This window comes from Mesoplodon densirostris, chromosome 9 (assembly GCF_025265405.1).
Source record: "Mesoplodon densirostris isolate mMesDen1 chromosome 9, mMesDen1 primary haplotype, whole genome shotgun sequence".
Lineage (NCBI taxonomy): Eukaryota > Metazoa > Chordata > Mammalia > Artiodactyla > Ziphiidae > Mesoplodon > Mesoplodon densirostris.
In genome coordinates this window covers 15,023,213-15,040,463 of record NC_082669.1, presented here as the reverse complement: position 1 = coordinate 15,040,463, position 17,251 = coordinate 15,023,213, and the positions used below count along the sequence as shown (strand labels likewise).

General features: G+C 38.1%; 1 protein-coding gene across 1 annotated transcript in view; it reads left to right on the top strand.

The window, feature by feature from the left end:
* The window catches only part of FBXL13 (F-box and leucine rich repeat protein 13), a 191,738-nt gene that overhangs the window by 133,743 nt on the left and 40,744 nt on the right, over nucleotides 1-17,251 (top strand). Inside the window, 2 exon segments of the mRNA XM_060108846.1 lie at nucleotides 4,665-4,784; nucleotides 5,679-5,805. Of these exon segments, the coding sequence (XP_059964829.1) occupies nucleotides 4,665-4,784; nucleotides 5,679-5,805 (247 nt within the window).

Sequence of the window (17,251 nt, the reverse complement as noted above, 5' to 3'; positions counted from 1 at the left end):
ACCCTTTCTTTAGCTGGGTTACAAATGGGCTTCTATCCTGGTATTCTCAGGTGGGCAAGGATCAAATTCTTGCTAAAATTTCTTCCCTGGTGGATATCTCAGCCTCTTGCTTGTATAAATTTCTTATAATATTAAAGGGCCAGATGATAACAAAATAGCATTTGATCTATAATGAAATTGGTTAATATTTGGGAAAATATAAGACAAGTCAGAGTAATAAGCTAAGCTACACAAAATCTTAACCCATGTTCCCTATTATTAAAATGGGGAGGCACCATGGGTTGTGGAGGGGAGGTAAAGACAGGATTTGGAATGGGAAAAACCTGGATTACAAAATGAAGCCTCCAGTCAACAGCCAGCAAGGAACTGAGGCCTCCTGTCAACAGCCATGTGAGTGAACTTGGAAGCAGACCCTCCACCCTCAGTCAGTCCTTTGGATGATTAAAGTTCCAGCTGGCATCTTGGTTGCAAGCTCATGAGCAAGCTGGCATCATAATGCAAGCAGGATGTGTGTGTGTGTGTGTGTGTGTGTGTGTGTGTCACAGCTAACTCTATCTGTATTAACATGTGAAATAAAATTGAATTGCATTCATATATTTCACTCAGGCTTCTGCAGGTTACCTAATTTTTAAAAGAAATGGAGGTTTTTCTGCGTCCAGCCGCATAGTTGACAAAACACTTCAAAGGACTCCTCGCTACAAACAATTTAGATCTTGGATGAAACATACTTTCAGTACATTGCTGAGCCCACAAAGAGTACGAGAAGTATCCAATATCATGATTCTTCACCACCTTCTCAATGAGTAGACTCTCTAAGACGAACAGTGAATACCAAGCAAACATAGAGATGCTATGAGCATAAATGTTCATTTCAACATAGGCATTGAGACAATCAGTTTTAGCGAGACTCAAGATAGGGAAGCAGGATGAGACTTCTGCAGTCTCTGGACCTCTTCAAGGGGGACAAAGTGGTCTCAGGTAGATAGTACCTAGGCCCCTGGAAGAAGTTAGCTCAAAGCTTTTCTGAAGGAAAGCACCTTCTCTTTAGGCATCCAAAGTTCCCATAGGTTAAAGTCAAATAAATAGGTGCTCACAACTGAAGACCATCAAATGTACAAAGATATGAGTCACCATGAAGCAAAATAAATTTGAACTTCCATAATTCATATATTAGAATTATCATAGAATATTAAGTAACTATGTATGAAATATTTGAAGAAATAAATAATGGAACCAGAAACATGAGCAGACAACAAAATGTGATAAAAATAACTAGGTTTACTTGAAAAACTAACTTTTAGAAATAAAAAATATAGTTATTGAAATAAAGAAAATGAATTGCTTATCAGCAGATTAGAACTCACTGAAGAGAGAAGTACAAAGCTGGAAGATAACTGAAGAAATGACAGCAGAGTGAAAAAATAAAAAGAAAAATGTGATAGAGTATAACAAAAGACAGAGAAGGTTTAATATCAGCGTTTTAGATTAGATTTTTAAAATTCATCTATAAGAGATACACCTAAAATAGGAAGTTTGAGAGTCAAAGTATACATTTTTCTCAACCACATATCAATCCTTCAAAAAATGGACTATGTATGAAGTTTTATTGTGTTTTCTTTTCTTTTCTTTTTTTTTTTTTTTGCGGTACGCGGGCCTCTCACTGCTGTGGCCTCTCCCGTTGCGGAGCACAGGCTCCGGACGCACAGGCTCAGCGGCCATGGCTCATGGGCCCAGCCGCTCCACGGCATGTGGGATCCTCCCGGACCAGGGCACGAACCTGTGTCCTCTGAATCGGCAGGCAGACTCCCAACCACTGTGCCACCAGGGAAGCCCCTATGTATGAAGTTTTAAAGCAAGTTCCCAAAACTTTCATAGTATTGGTAACAAACAAACTATATTTTCTAACTACAATGCAGTTAAATTAGGAATCAGTAATAAAAAGATAAATTTCAAAAATATATATGATTTAAAAGTGAAAATTCCAGGGCAGCAGAATCACCTGAAGAGCTGAATAAAACTATATATGCCCGGGCCTCCCTGGTGGCGCGGTGGTTGAGAGTCCGCCTGCCGATGCAGGGGATACGGGTTCGTGCCCCGGTCCGGGAGGATCCCATATGCCGCGGAGCGGCTGGGCCTGTGGGCTATGGCCGCTGAGCCTGCGCGTCCGGGGCCTGTGCTCCGCAACGGGAGAGGCCACAACAGTGAGAGGCCCGCATACCGCAAAAAAACACACAAAAAACTATATATGCCCAAGCCCTACCCCAGAGCTACTGAATCTGAATATCTAGGGATGGAACACTAGCTTATATATTTTTAAAAAAACAACATGGGTGCTTCTGATGCACAGCCAGGTTTAGGATTAACTGCATTAACCCATTAACTTGGACCATTACCTGAAAAGTCCTTTTCTATTGGCTTTTATGCCTCCAGGATTATCATATAAATGTATATATACATCTATATATACACATCCATATATATACACATACACATGTCAGTATATGTGTGTGTGTTAGTATATAAATGTCTGTTTTCAGGCTATCTTTTCTGTTCCATTCACTTATCTATTTTCTGTCTAATCTTGCACAGTACTTTATCTGTAAAATGGGGAAAAGAAAGAGTATATACTCAGGATTGTTGTGAGGATCAAGTAAGTTAATTCATGTAATGTACTTAGAATAGTGTCTGGCACATAATAAGCACTCAAGAAATGTTACCCTTTATTATTATTACTGCTTTATAATATGTTTTAATATCTAATAGAATGAGACTCTCTTTATTAGTAGTCTTCTTTTAAGTTATTAGATATTTTTGCCAGTTTATTCTTCCAAGTGAACTTTAGAATAATTTTGTCATATTTTAGAAAAAATCCTATTGAGATATTAATTGAAATTATGTTAAATATATAAATTTTGGAAAGATATATAGTTTTATAATACTTATCTGATTTTCTCTCTACCCAAGAATTATTTATTAAAAATGTATTCAGATATCCATGTAGTTTATATCTAATTATCATTGTTACTTATTTTTCCTTTTATGACATCATGGTATAAAAATACAGCCTGCACAACTTCTGTCTTTTGGGATCTTTATTTAGGGGTAATGCTGGTGAAAAAGATGATGGTTATGTTGTTTATAATGTTGAATATATATGAATAGTCCATGGAACTTAAATTACATTAATTATATTACTTAAACTTTAGGCCCCTTTTTTGTTTGTCAAAAACTAAGTCTAATACAAAATTATATCTTAAGTTCTTTTTGAATTTTTATTTTTCTTTCATTTTGGATTTATGCTATATTATATGTTGCATAAAAGTTCATGACTAAAATTACCAAAAAAAAAAAAGGAGCCAGACTGGCCTTGGATTTCTCTTCTGTAACAGAAAATATATTTATAATTGATATTTTTATTAATATTGTTTATATTGTTAAATAATATATATACATTTATACGTTTGGTATTTCTGTTGCAGAGGAGAAATCCAAGGCCAGCCTGATTTTTTAGGGTTTTTTTTTGGGGGGGGTTGTTTTTTGGGTTTTTTTGGCTGCACTGCACAGCATGTGGGATCTTAGTTCCCCAACCAGGGATCGAACCAGTGCCCCCTGCATTGGAAGCATGGAGTCTTAACCACCCTGAGTTTTTAAAAAAATTATTTTATTGAAGTATAGTTGATTTACAATGTTGTGTTAATTTCTATGGATAGTCTGATTTTTTTTGATCACACACACACGTATATATATATTTTTAAATTGTTATATCATTACACCATTTCACTGTATGCAGTTTCATGGCAGTAAAGAATATGATCCCCAAATTCTATACCCAACCATATTATCTTCATTGGGGTGATACCTAATCAATGTAAAATTACCCTGTTAGTCTTGTTTAATATTTTTACTAGTATAGTATTCTAACTCTATGTAAAATTATCACCCCTGTGTTAATTTTATTTATCTTTACCTAATACCACTGCACAATTTTCTTTGTTTTTGTTGTCATTTTATTATAACTGTGTTTCTGGTTGACTATAATTTAGAGAATCATTTATAAATGTGGACTTACATGGGAGGGGTGGAAGGGATGGCACTGACACATAGGTGTCTATGATTAAGGACAGTATGGGAAGACTGAGGTCAAGACCTTCTTACAGCATCAGATTTTCTCTGCTTCAGAAAGAAAGGACCTTTAGGTAACTTATTAGGTTTCCAGTCCAGCTAAATTGACTTGTACTTAGTGGAAATTCCTCCAAGATTTTGACAGTAGTTTGACTGTTAGGCTTGGTTCTCCCTATCCTAAGTTTTTGTCTTTTTCTTTTGCAGATTGCATCAGGCACTGTTTAACATGATCACATTTTAACCCCAGGGAAGAAACCTTATAGGCTACCTGTTTTATTAATAATTAGGCCACCTAATTAAATGAACAAATGAATAGGAATAGCATTTTTAGTAATATTTCTCCCATTATTATCATTTATATATTTTCTATCAAAATAAAAGCTATATAATCAAATTTGGTTTACAAATGTTGGCAAAATACCAGATATAGATATCACCTTGCTGTTTTGGAATGTATTGGGTTTAGTAACTATTATTTTAATAGTATTCTACATATTTATACATAAAATCACATGTAGAGCTTTTCTTACTCTTTCCTACAGAATTGGTGACATGGGACTAAAGCAGTTTCTTGATGGTCCTGCAAGCACAAAGATAAGAGAGCTAAATTTAAGTAACTGTATCCACCTGGGTGATGCCTCCATTGCAAAACTATCAGTGCGGTATGATAAAACAATAATATTTTACATCATGCTATTAGTAATTGTATATTTGTTAATAGGACAGATCAGAGACAGACTTTTGAAGCCATTTGGAAAACATAAGGGATGCCCAGAAGCTGGTCCAATATTCAGCGAAACAAAATAAGACATTGGAGTCATGGAATGAATTAATCTTTTGACTATATCTAAGACGTTTCTAATTAAATTTCAACTTGGAGAAAGTTTGAGATGGAATCACTCATGAAGTTATGAATAACTATACCTGGGTGACTTCTCTGTACTTTTCAAGGATATCATCTCTATGTAAACCTTTACAGTGTTTCCCAAGGGTTATTCTAGCTGGTGGGTTTATTCTTGATCCTGTTTACTTGTAAAAGGTCTTGTGTACACTAAGAGGTTAAGTACAATTCTTGTAACAATCTTGTAAAGATAAGTGAGAAATTTAACTTTGCACTTTTAGTGGTCATTCACCGTGGTATTTACATGATAGTTTTTGTATGCATGTAATATATTTTTTCTTATTAGAAATTGCAATATGAAATGAAATCACAGAATGTTTTATAAAATAATCCACCTCTCTTTCATTCAACTTTGTAATGTCAATTATTCCCACTTTTTTTTTTCCCTTGGCCGTGCTGCCTACGGCATGTGGGATCTTAATTCCCGACCAGGGATTGAACCCGTGCCCTGTGCAGTGGAAGCGTAGAGTCCTAACCACTGGACAGCCAGGGAAGCCCCAATTATTTACACTTTTAAGCTTACTTTTGTGACAAGAAAAGGAAAATCCTTGTTTCAATAGCATTTGCTTTCCCCAAGTAGTTTTTAATATGAAGAAATTTCTACTTACAGTGTGATTAAAAGCTAAAATGAACTCTTCATGCTACTTTCTTTCAGCTGCTCTAATTTAAACTACTTGAGTTTACGAAATTGTGAACATCTGACTGACCTAGGAGTTGAATTTATTGTAAACATCTTTTCTTTGGTATCAGTAGATCTCTCTGGAACAGACATCTCTAATGAGGTTAAAAAAAAAAGTGTTCAAACAATTCAATGACTTCTATTGCTTTCTGTAATATAATCATTTTCCATTGTATAAACAATGGAGAGAACAACAATTATTTTTATTTCTTAGAATATTGGATTATAAAGGGCAAGTTTGGGAATATTGTTTCTGGAATAGCAATAGGTGAGGTTATTTGTAAATCAATGGTCTTGTTTCTCTGCTTTAAAAATTGGCAAAACACAATATTTTGAGGAAAGTCCTGAGAGATCAGAGTTTCATGTGATAGATCTGAAACGTGTTTCAATTATAGACATTTGGTTATTGTGGAGATATATTTTGGATGGCTTACGTATATTTTTCCTGTGGATTGTATATTCTATAAGACTACCTGAGTGCCTTGAGATCCAAGTCCTTAGTTCAAAACTGAAGTCTAGAAATGGCCTCTACAAATCAATAAGAGGCTACATTTTAAGAAACTCATTTCTTGCAAGCTGCTGTTGCTACTCCTCAGAGTTGAAACACAGGTCACACCTATCCTATCACTCCAGCACTGCCCCATTTACTAATGAAAATGAAGATAAACCCAGAGATCTGTCATGTTTCTGAAAGACTTTAATGGACTCTAGTTAGATAAGGAATGTACTGGCTTCTCTTAAAAATCAGAGCTTTGGGAGGGATAGAAGAAGACAACAGAGGTGAGGATCTCTCCCCCATCTGCTTGCTAGATCCCTATTCATCCCTCAAGCTCATCAAATATCACCTGTCTCTGAGGCCTTCTCTGAGAAGTCCTACCTTACAGGCAAGTACAGGAACTTCTCTATGTACATCTCCAGCCACAGTGCATTCTTTAACACGACCTGTTTCTGTTTCTCACTGCATTACTGATACCTGTGTTATATGTCCATCCTGCCCTACATATTCAGTGGGCTCTTTTAAATACCTATGTCTGTTCATTGGTTCAGGTTCTTTCCTTTCTTTATCTAAGACTGAATTTAGATTCAGCCTCCATTCTGCTAGGTGGTCTCCTCTCTCCTTCCCTGAAGAGTTGTCTAAATGTAGTATGAGAGTGGAAGCTCAGGGCAGTTACATGGAGTCAACTCATGGTGGAATCAAGCCTGGTCTTCTCAATGCTGTCTTTTGTCCAAGGTGGAATCCAGTGAGATGTCTGAGGGCCCATTTGGTTTCCTTCCAGCTAAATTCCTGATGTGTCTTCCCTTTCCTGGCTCCAAGCCCCCCTTCAAGTCTTCAGGCTCCTTTGTCATAGGGGCCCTTGCTCTGGACCCCTCTGGGTCATCCTGGGGCATGGGGACTCTGTGAGGCCCTTCTTAGGTCCACAATCCCAAACATCCCCTGCAGACATTTTCCTGCTGTTACATCTGGGTGTATTTGCCCTCAGACCCATGCCTCACCCTTCTCACTCTCCTACAGAATGGCTGATTCATGTCCGTTAGATTCCAGTTGGGTTTGGTGCTTGCGAGGCATTTGTGCACAATGGGAGGGTCAGAAGGAGGGAGAGGCCAGGGTTTTCCTCCACCTTTCCTTTCATTATTACCATCAGCTGCACGTCTTTTGTGATCCACTCCCTTTAGTCAGAACTGCTGTGGTTCTAGATTCCCTCATGACCTCGGACTCTGGGCTCTAATAAACACCATTGCTTCCCACTGTCCTTCCAGCATAGGGGTGGTAGTGGTTTCCTGCTGCTAAATCTCTAGATTTGTCATTATTCCATTAGGCTCCTCAGTTCTCTAACACCTAGGTCGTCAATTCTCTTTCACAATTAAATTTCCTCAGTTTGAAATTAGAGTTGTTTTTATTTTCTTCATTAGATCTTAGCTGGTACAATGATGAGCGCAGGAAAACTCTCCTGCCTTGTTGCTCTGCACAGCCATACCAGGGAAAGGTAGAATGAGTTCTCATGTACTCTTAGACCCCCAAACCTACCAGCAGATAGAGTCCAGGGAGGTCTGCAACAGGGCCCTGTATCCCAGCACCTCATTCCTTTGCTTCCCTCCTGCTCTCCCTTCCCCTCTTCCTCCTCCACCCTCCCCTCCGTCCCCCCCCCCCCCCCCCGCTTTCTCTTCTCCTTCCCCCTCTGCTTCTCTCCCTTCTTCTCCTCTTTGCTCTCCGTCTCTTCTCTTGGCATAGATTCTTTGTCTAATCTGAGGGTGGAAGAAATGTTCCAACTGATTACATGGTTTTTAAGAATGTCATGTTCCAAGTCTTTCAGGGTTTAGAATTTAAAGCTTACAAGTCTAGGATGTTTTTCTCCTGTGTTGTTCTGTAAAAACCCTTCCCTGACACATAAAAGTAGAAGGTCCGGCTGTTGTCTGAAGGGTCACAGGGTAACAAGAAGGATCAAAGCACATTACAAAGTACATCAAAATATAATTCCACCCCAGCACTCATCACAAGCCTGAAGTATCTGGTGAACATTTGTTGAATGAACGAAGGTAGGCTTAGATGCTCTATCCTAGTTTTTAGCATTTGTAAAAAGCTCAGTTTTTATTTTTGAAGACCACATATTAAAATTTTTAACTGAGGAAAAGTTAAAAACTTAGGAATATAGCCTCAAGCCCCATTCACTGTTAATTTTCTTGTAAAGAATACACACAATCTGAAAGAGCACCTACGGAGAAGAAAGCTAGTTGTTTTCTGCTAAAAGACTGAAAAATAAGTCTACTGAAGGCTGTTGTTTTCTTCCTCCAAGTAAGTTAAAGTGTGATCTAAAAGTCAAATGATTGACAACCTAGTGCTACGACAGCTGTGGAAGCTAACCTCAAACAGTCAAATTAAAATGAGCCAGCCCAGGACCTCCCTGGTGGCGCAGTGGTTGAGAGTCCGCCTGCCGATGCAGGGGATGCGGGTTCGTGCCCCGGTCCGGAAGGATCCCATATGCCGCGGAGCGGCTGGGCCCGTGAGCCATGGCCGCTGAGCCTGCGCGTCCGGAGCCTGTGCTCCGCAACGGGAGAGGCCACAGCGGTGAGAGGCCCGCGTACCACAAAAAAAAATAAATAAATAAAAAAATAAAATAAAATGAGCCAGCCCAGATGTCAACTCAGGCAGCTAAACACCAGCCTGGATTATAGGTCTGATGAAGTGCAAATATGACTATAGACTTAACATTCAAGATTTAAACTCTGGAATGTTACAGATATTCACCAGAGATCAAATGTGACCACTTACGCCTTTGGGAAAAAAAACAATTTATGTTTTCTAATAATTATGTTCACTCACAATTCTTTTCAATAGTGAGTTTTTAGTTACAATCACACTACTTACTTAGTTAACAAATATTTACTCTAATTACATTGTGCTTGGTGCTGGGGATACTGGAATGAACAAAACAGACAGGGCCCCTCCTCCTAGCCCTTACATTCTAGTGGAAGACAGGTGTGAGACAAGTGGTTACAAAACATGATGGGTGTGGGAAACAAACAGATGGGAAACTTAACCTGGCTCAGACAGTCAGAGAAGATCTTTTACGAGAGAAGGAGAAAGAGTATGTGGTGAGCCAAAGAAAAAGCTCGCACAAAGGTAAAGAGGTTGAAAGTATGGTCGTATCAAGGAAATCTGCACATTTGGGTATAGCTTGATTAGGAGGACAGTGGTGAGAGATGATGTTTGAGAGGTAGGCGGGGGCCAGGTCATAAGGGGCCCAGAAGCCACAGTGAGGAATTTGCTCTCTGCCTTGTTGGCAATGGAAGGACATTCAGTATTGTCAATTAGACAGTAACACAGTCAGACTGACATTTTGAAAAGGCCACTCTATCGGCTGGAGAGACATGGGGATGATAGATGCACTAGTGACCAATTATAAAGCAGTAATCCAGGTGAAACATTATGAGGGTCTATATTAGGGCTATAACCAGGGAGATGGTCGTAGGGCTGGCACAGCAGATTGAGGGACATTTAGAAGAAAGAATCAACGGGAGCTAGGGATAGAAGGGGTATGGGGGTAAGGAAGAGAGGGAGGGAATCACGGGTGATGCCAGAGTTTTGGCTTGAGCATCTGTATAGATGGCGGTGTCCTTTACTGAGCTGTGTCCCTGCCATAGGGGGAGGAACAGGTTGGCTACAGGTTGGGAAAATAGGCATGTTTAGTTTGAGTCACCTGCAAGACAGCTTTATAGGGATGTATAAGAGCTCCGGAAATAAGCAGGGAAATCAGTGAAATTTACTCCTTGGAGGTAGAAAAGCTCTCTAGGGTTGCAGTGGGTGATGGGGCATTGTGTTCAGAAAATCATGGATACTTATGAGGAAGTTAATCAGCAAAGGCAAAACTATAGATGTTTAGAAATCGAAAAAGATGTTCAATTGAGAGAGCTAATTTAAATGGGGGAAGCCAAGAAGAGAACACAGTTATTTCAAACTTTATACACTTTTTATAATTATTTTATTGTCTTCAGCCATTCCTTTTGTGGAGAATAGTGACTAATGTATTACATACATCATCCATGAATAAAAGTTGTTTAGGAAGTTATCTAATAAGCATGTTTTACAGAAAGAGGAAAAACATCAATTTTTCTCTTCCAATATAAACAGGATAGGGTTTGTAAGTGAAGGAAATAGCTTATTAATGTGATGGTATTTTAAACTATCTTTAAAATTCTTTAATTTTCTATAACTTTTTCTTAATGTCTAACTCAGTGGGATGTTATCTGTTCTCTACTTACCCCAGAGGATTGTTTGAATATAAGGTTATATCTCCATGTATACAGGAAAATGTTTTCTACTCTAGTTAGGAGAATTCTCATTTGCTGAAGACCACAGGATCCACAGTTAGGGCAGTTCAATCTGTTGCTTAAACTGTTTTAGTCACCACCATACTTGTTTAAAGGAAAAATGAGTCAGAGCAATGTTCCAGACAGTATGCTCAGTCAGAAGTTTAAGAAGACTCTTTCATTTGCCTGATTTTCAAAAGTTTTCGCCATGAGTGCCTACTGTGTAGGCCATCTCCTGGACTCCCCTCACTAGAATGTGAGATCCATGAGGCTGAGACTTTGTTTTGTTCACTGCCGTTTTCCCAGAACCCTGGGGGTAGTAGACACTATATAAATACACATTGAATGAAGGAACAAATGCTGAGCTCTAGGGCACCAAATGTGATTAAGATCTGTTCCCTGCAGCTCAGTTTGGAAGGGTGTGACTAATTTAAATATGGTGTAGTGGTAGAGGAAGCAGAGAAAAGGATCTATTAACTCAGTCTGTCTAACACAGAAGCATGCAAATGCATGCTTGTTCAAGGAACTTTATGTAGCTTAGTACTGCTAGAATATACTGTGAAAGGAGATGTCACTGAGGGAATATCATGTTATCCCCAAGGAGCCTGGACTTGAATCAATGGATGATGAAGTAGCATCTAGAAGGGGAGCCACAGTCAGAGTCAGCCTCCCATTTTAGATTATTTGGGTTATTCTCTGGGTGACAGACTGGAGGGGAGACCAGTGGGCGTTACTTCAGTAGTTAAAGAAAGAGATGAGGAGTTCATAAACTAGGTCAGAGGACAGAAGTAGTATGGAAAGAACATATTCAAGACTACTTAGGAGGTAAAATTGAAAGAACTTGATGACTGATTAGATGTGGAAGATAAGAGCCTGGGGGTGAGGGGGAGGATAAGAATGATTCCAAAATCTGGCTTTGGGCAGATGGAAGAAAGTTAGGTAATGTAGGAAAAGTAACAGGTTTTGAGGGAAAGGTGATTTCAGTTTTATCAGACTGAGTTAGAGTGTGTGGGATATTCAGGCCAAAGGCTTGGGAGAGAGATCCTGAAGGAAGACTCAGATTTAGGAGTCATCAGCATGGAGGTGTGAATGTGGCCAAGATCCTGAGAGACAGTGTAGAGAGTAAGGAGATATGTGCACCCAGGAAGAACACAATAGAACATCAATATTTAAAGAACGGGAAGAAGATGAATCCATGAAGGATACTAAAGATAGAAGATGAAAAATGTTGTAAGAGAATCAAGTGAGTGTAGTCATGTGTGGAATGTTGAGGGAGAGAGAGAGGCATGGACATATATACAGTACCAAACGTAAGGTAGATAGATAGTGGGAAGCAGCCGCAGAGCACAGGGAGATCAGCTCGGTGCTTTGTGACCACCTGGAGGGGTGGGATAGGGAGGGTGGGAGGGAGGGAGACGCAAGAGGGAAGGGATATGGGAACAGATGTATATGTATGACTGATTCACTTTGTTATAAAGCAGAAACTAATAAAAAAAACCAAAACAAAACAAAAATAAAATTGGAGAAAGACCAAAATTTGAAAGAACATTTACCATTAATTAAACAGATGCCTGCCAACTCCTCTGATACCATTTCATGTGCCTGCTCCTCTCATTCTCTTTGCTCCAGCCCCACTTTCAAGTTCCTCAAACAAGCCAAATTCTCTCCTACCTCAGGATCTTTATACATATTGTACTTTCTGCTTGGGATGCTCCTCCTCCCATCCTTGTTCTTGAGTAGGTAGATGCTAAGCAAGTAATCCCTGATGTTCCCGACAATAGCTGTAGCATCTTGACATAAGCTGATAATGCCTTTTAAGATATTCTGGATGTAATTTTATAAATACTAAACATTAGGCATGCTATCTGTAATTATCAGAAAATCACACTCTCACAAGCCTCTTAGATAGCCTCATCCACCAGAGGGCAGACAGCAGAAGCAAGAAGAACTACAATCCTGCAGCCTGTGGAACAAAAACCACATTCACAGAAAGATAGACAAGATGAAAACGCAGAGGGCTATGTACCAGATGAAGGAACAAGACAAAACCCCAGAAAAACAACTAAATGAAGTGGAGATAGGCAACCTTCCAGAAAAAGAATTCAGAATAATGATAGTGAAGATGATCCAGGACCTCGGAAAAAGAACGGAGGCAAAGATCAAGAAGATGCAAGAAATGTTTAACAAAGATCTAGAATTAAAGAAAAAACACCTAGAAGATTTAAAGAAAAAACAAACAGAGATGAACAATAAAATAACTGAAATGAAAAATACACTAGAAAGAATCAGTAGCAGAATAACTGAGGCAGAACAATGGATAAGTGACCTGGAAGACAGAATGGTGGAATTCACTGCCACAGAACAGAATAAAGAAAAAAGAATGAAAAGAAATGAGGATAGCCTAAGAGACCTCTGGGACAACATTAAACACAACAACATTCGCATTATATGCGTCCCAGAAGGAGAAGAGAGAGAGAAAGACCTGAGAAAATATTTCCCATGTTAGGGAAGTCGAAAACTTCCCTAACAGGGAAAGGAAATAGCCATCCAAGTCCAGGAAGCGCAGAGAGTCCGAGGCAGGTTAAACCCAAGGAGAAACACATCAAGACACACAGTAATCAATTTGGCAAAAATTAAAGACAAAGAAAAATTACTGAAAGCAGCAAGGGAAAAATGACAAATAACATACAAGGGAACTCCCATAACCTTAACAGCTGATTTCTCACCAGAAACTCTACAAGCCAGAAGGGAGTGGCATGACATATTCAAAGTGAGGAAAGGGAAGAAGCTACAGCCAAGATTACTCTACCCGGCAAGGATCTCATTCAGATTCGATGGAGAAATCAAAAGCTTTACAGGCAAGCAAAAGCTAAGAGAATTCAGCACCACCAAACCAGCTCTACAACAATTGCTAAAGGAACTTCTCTAAGTGGGAAATACAAGAGAAGAAAAGGACCTACAAAAACAAACCCCAAACAATTAAGAAAATGGTAATAGGAACATACATATCAATAAGTACCTTAAGAGTGAACGAATTAAATGCTCCAACCAAAGGACACAGGCTCGCTGAATGCATACAAAAACAAGACTCATACATATGCTGTCTACAAGAGACCTACTTCAGACCTAGGGACACATACAGACTGAAAGTGAGGAGATGGAAAAAGATATTCCTTGCAAAATGAAATCAAAAGAAAGCTGGAGTAGCAATACTCATATCAGATAAAACAGACTTTAAAATAAAGAATGTTACAAGAGACAAGGAAGGACACTACACAATGATCAAGGGATCAATCCAAGAAAAGATATAACAATTATAAATATATATGCACCCAGCATAGGAACACCTCAATACATAAGGTAACTGCTAAAAGCTATAAAAGAGGAAATCGACAGTAACACAATAATAGTGGGGGACTTTAACACCTCACTTACACCAATGGAGAGATTGTCCAAACAGAGAATTAATAAGGAAACACAAGCTTTAAATGACACAATAGACCAGATAGATTTAATTGATATTTATAGGACATTCCATCCCAAAACAGCAGATTACACTTTCTTCTCAAGTGCACATGGAACATTCTCCAAGAAAGATCACATCTTGGGTCACAAATCAAGCCTCAGTAAATTTAAGAAAATTGAAATCATATCAAGCATCTTTTCTGACCACAACACTATGAGATTAGAAATCAATTACAGGGAAAAAAAACATAAAAAACATAAACACATGGAGGCTAAACAGCACATTACTGAATAACCAAGAGATCACTGAAGAAATCAAGGAGAAAATCAAAAAATACCTAGAGACAAATGACAATGAAAACACAACGATCCAAAACCTATGGGATGCAGCAAAAGCAGTTGTAAGAGGGAATTTTATAGCAATACAAGCCTACCTCAAGAAACAACAAATATCTCAAATAAACAATCTAACCTTATACCTAAAGGAACTAGAGAAAGAGGAACAAACAATACCCAAAGTTAGCAGAAGGAAAGAAATCATAAAGATCAGAGCATAAATAAATGAAATAGAAAAAAAGAACACAAGAGCAAAGATCAATAAAACTAAAAGCTGGTTCTTTGAGAAGATAAACAAAATTGATAAACCATTAGCCATACTCATCAAGAAAACGAGGGAGAGGACTGAAATCAATAAAATTAGAAATGAAAAAGGAGAAGTTACAACAGACACCGCAGAAATACAAAGCATCCTAAGAGACTACTACAAGCAACTCTATGCCAATAAAATGGACAACCTGGAAGAAATGGACAAATTCTTAGAAAGGTATAACCTTCCAAGACTGAACCAGGAAGAAATAGAAAATATGAACAGACAAATCACAAGTAATGAAATTGAAACTATGATTTAAAATCTTCCAACAAACAAAAGTTCAGGACCAGATGGCTTCACAAGTGAATTCTATCAAACATTTAGAGAAGAGCTAACACCCATCCTTCTCAAACTCTTCCAAAAAATCGCAGAAGGAACACCCCCAAACTCATTCTATGAGGCCACCATCACCCTGACACCAAAACCAGACAAAGATACTACCAAAAAAAAATTATAGACCAATATCACCCATGAATATAGATGCAAAAATCCTCAACAAAATACTAGCAAACAGAATCCAACAACACATTAAAAGGATCATACACCATGATCAAGTGGGATTTATCCCAGGGATGCAAGGATTCTTCAATATATGCAAATCAATCAATGTGATACACCACATTAACAAACTGAAGAATAAAAACCATATGATCATCTCAATAGATGCAGAAAAAGCTTTCAACAAAATTCAGCATCTATTTATGATAAAAACTCTCCAGAAAGTGGGCATAGAGGGAACTTACCTCAACATAATAAAGGCCATATACAACAAACCCACAGCAAACATCATTCTCAATGGTGAAAAACTGAAAGCATTTCCTCTAAGATCAGGAACAAGACAAGGATGTCCACTTTCACCACTATTATTCAACATAGTTTTGGAAGTCTTAGCCACAGCAACCAGAGAAGAAAAAGAAATAAAAGGAATACAAATTGGAAAAGAAGAAGTAAAACTGTCACTGTTTGCAGATGACATAATGCTATACATAGAGAATCCTAAAGATGCCACCAGAAAACTACTAGAGCTAATCAATGAATTTGGTAAAGTTGCAGGATACAGAATTAATGCACAGAAATCTCTTGAATTCCTATACACTAATGGTGCAAAATATGAAAGAGAAATTATGGAAACACTCCCATTTACCATTGCAACAAAAAAAATAAAATACCTAGGAATAAACCTACCTAAGGAGACAAAAGACCTGTATGCAGAAAACTGTAAGACACTGATGAAAGAAATTAAAGATGATACAAACAGATGGAGAGATATACCATGTTCTTGGATTGGAAGAATCAATATTGTGAAAATGACTATACTACCCAAAGTAATCTACAGATTCAATGCAATCCCTATCAAGTTACCAATGGCATTTTTTACAGTACTAGAACAAAAAATCTTAAAATTTGTATGGAGACACAAAAGACCCCAAATAGCCAAAGCAGTGTTGAGGGAAAAAAACGGAGCTGGAGTAATCAGACTCCCTGCCTTCAGACTATATACAAAGCTACAGTAATCAAGACAATATGGTACTGACACAAAAACAGAAATATAGATCAATAGGAATAGGATAGAAAGCCCAGAGATAAACCCACGAACCTATGTTCAACTAATCTCTGACAAAGGAGGCAAGGTTATACAATGGAGAAAAGACAGTCTCTTCAATAAGTGGTGCTGGGAAAACTGGACAGCTACATGTAAAGGAATGAAATTAGAACACTTCCTATCACCATACACAAAAATAAACTCAAAATGGATTAGAGATCTATATGTAAGACCGACACTGTAAAATTCTTAGAGGAAAACATAGGAAGAATGGATAACTCTTTGACATAAATCACAGCAAGATCTTTTTTGATCCACCTCCTAGAGTAATGGAAATAAAAACAAAAATAAACAAATGGGACCTAATGAAACTTCAAAGCTTTTGCACAGCAAAGGAAACTACAAACAAGATGAAAAGACAACCCACAGAATGGGAGAAAATATTTGTAAACGAATCAATGGACTAAGGATTAATCTCCAAAATATATAAACAGCTCATGCAGCTCAATATTAAAAAAACAAACAACCCAATCCAAAAATGGGCAGAAGACCTAAATAGACATTTCTCCAAAGAAGATATACAGATGGCCAAGAGGCACATGAAAAGCTGCTCAACATGACTAATTACTAGAGAAATGCAAATCAAAACTACAGTGAGGTATCACTTCACACCAGTTAGAATGGGCATCATCAGAAAATCTACAAACAACAAATGCTGGAGAGGGTGTGGAGAAAAGGGAAGTCTCTTGCACTGTTGGTGGGAATGTAAATTGATACAGCCACTATGGAGAACAGTATGGAGGTTCATTAAAAAACTCAAAATAGAATGACCATATGACCCAGCAATCCCACTACTGGGCATATACCCAGAGAAAACCATAATTCAAAAAGACGCATGCACCCCAATGTTCATTGCAGCGCTATTTACAATAGCCAGGTCATGGAAGCAACCTAAATGCCCATTGACAGACAAATGGATAAAGACGATGTGGTACATATATACAATGGAATATTACTCAGCCATAAAAAGGAACGAAATTGAGTCATTTGTTCCACATATATGCGGAACCTAGAAAAATGGTACAG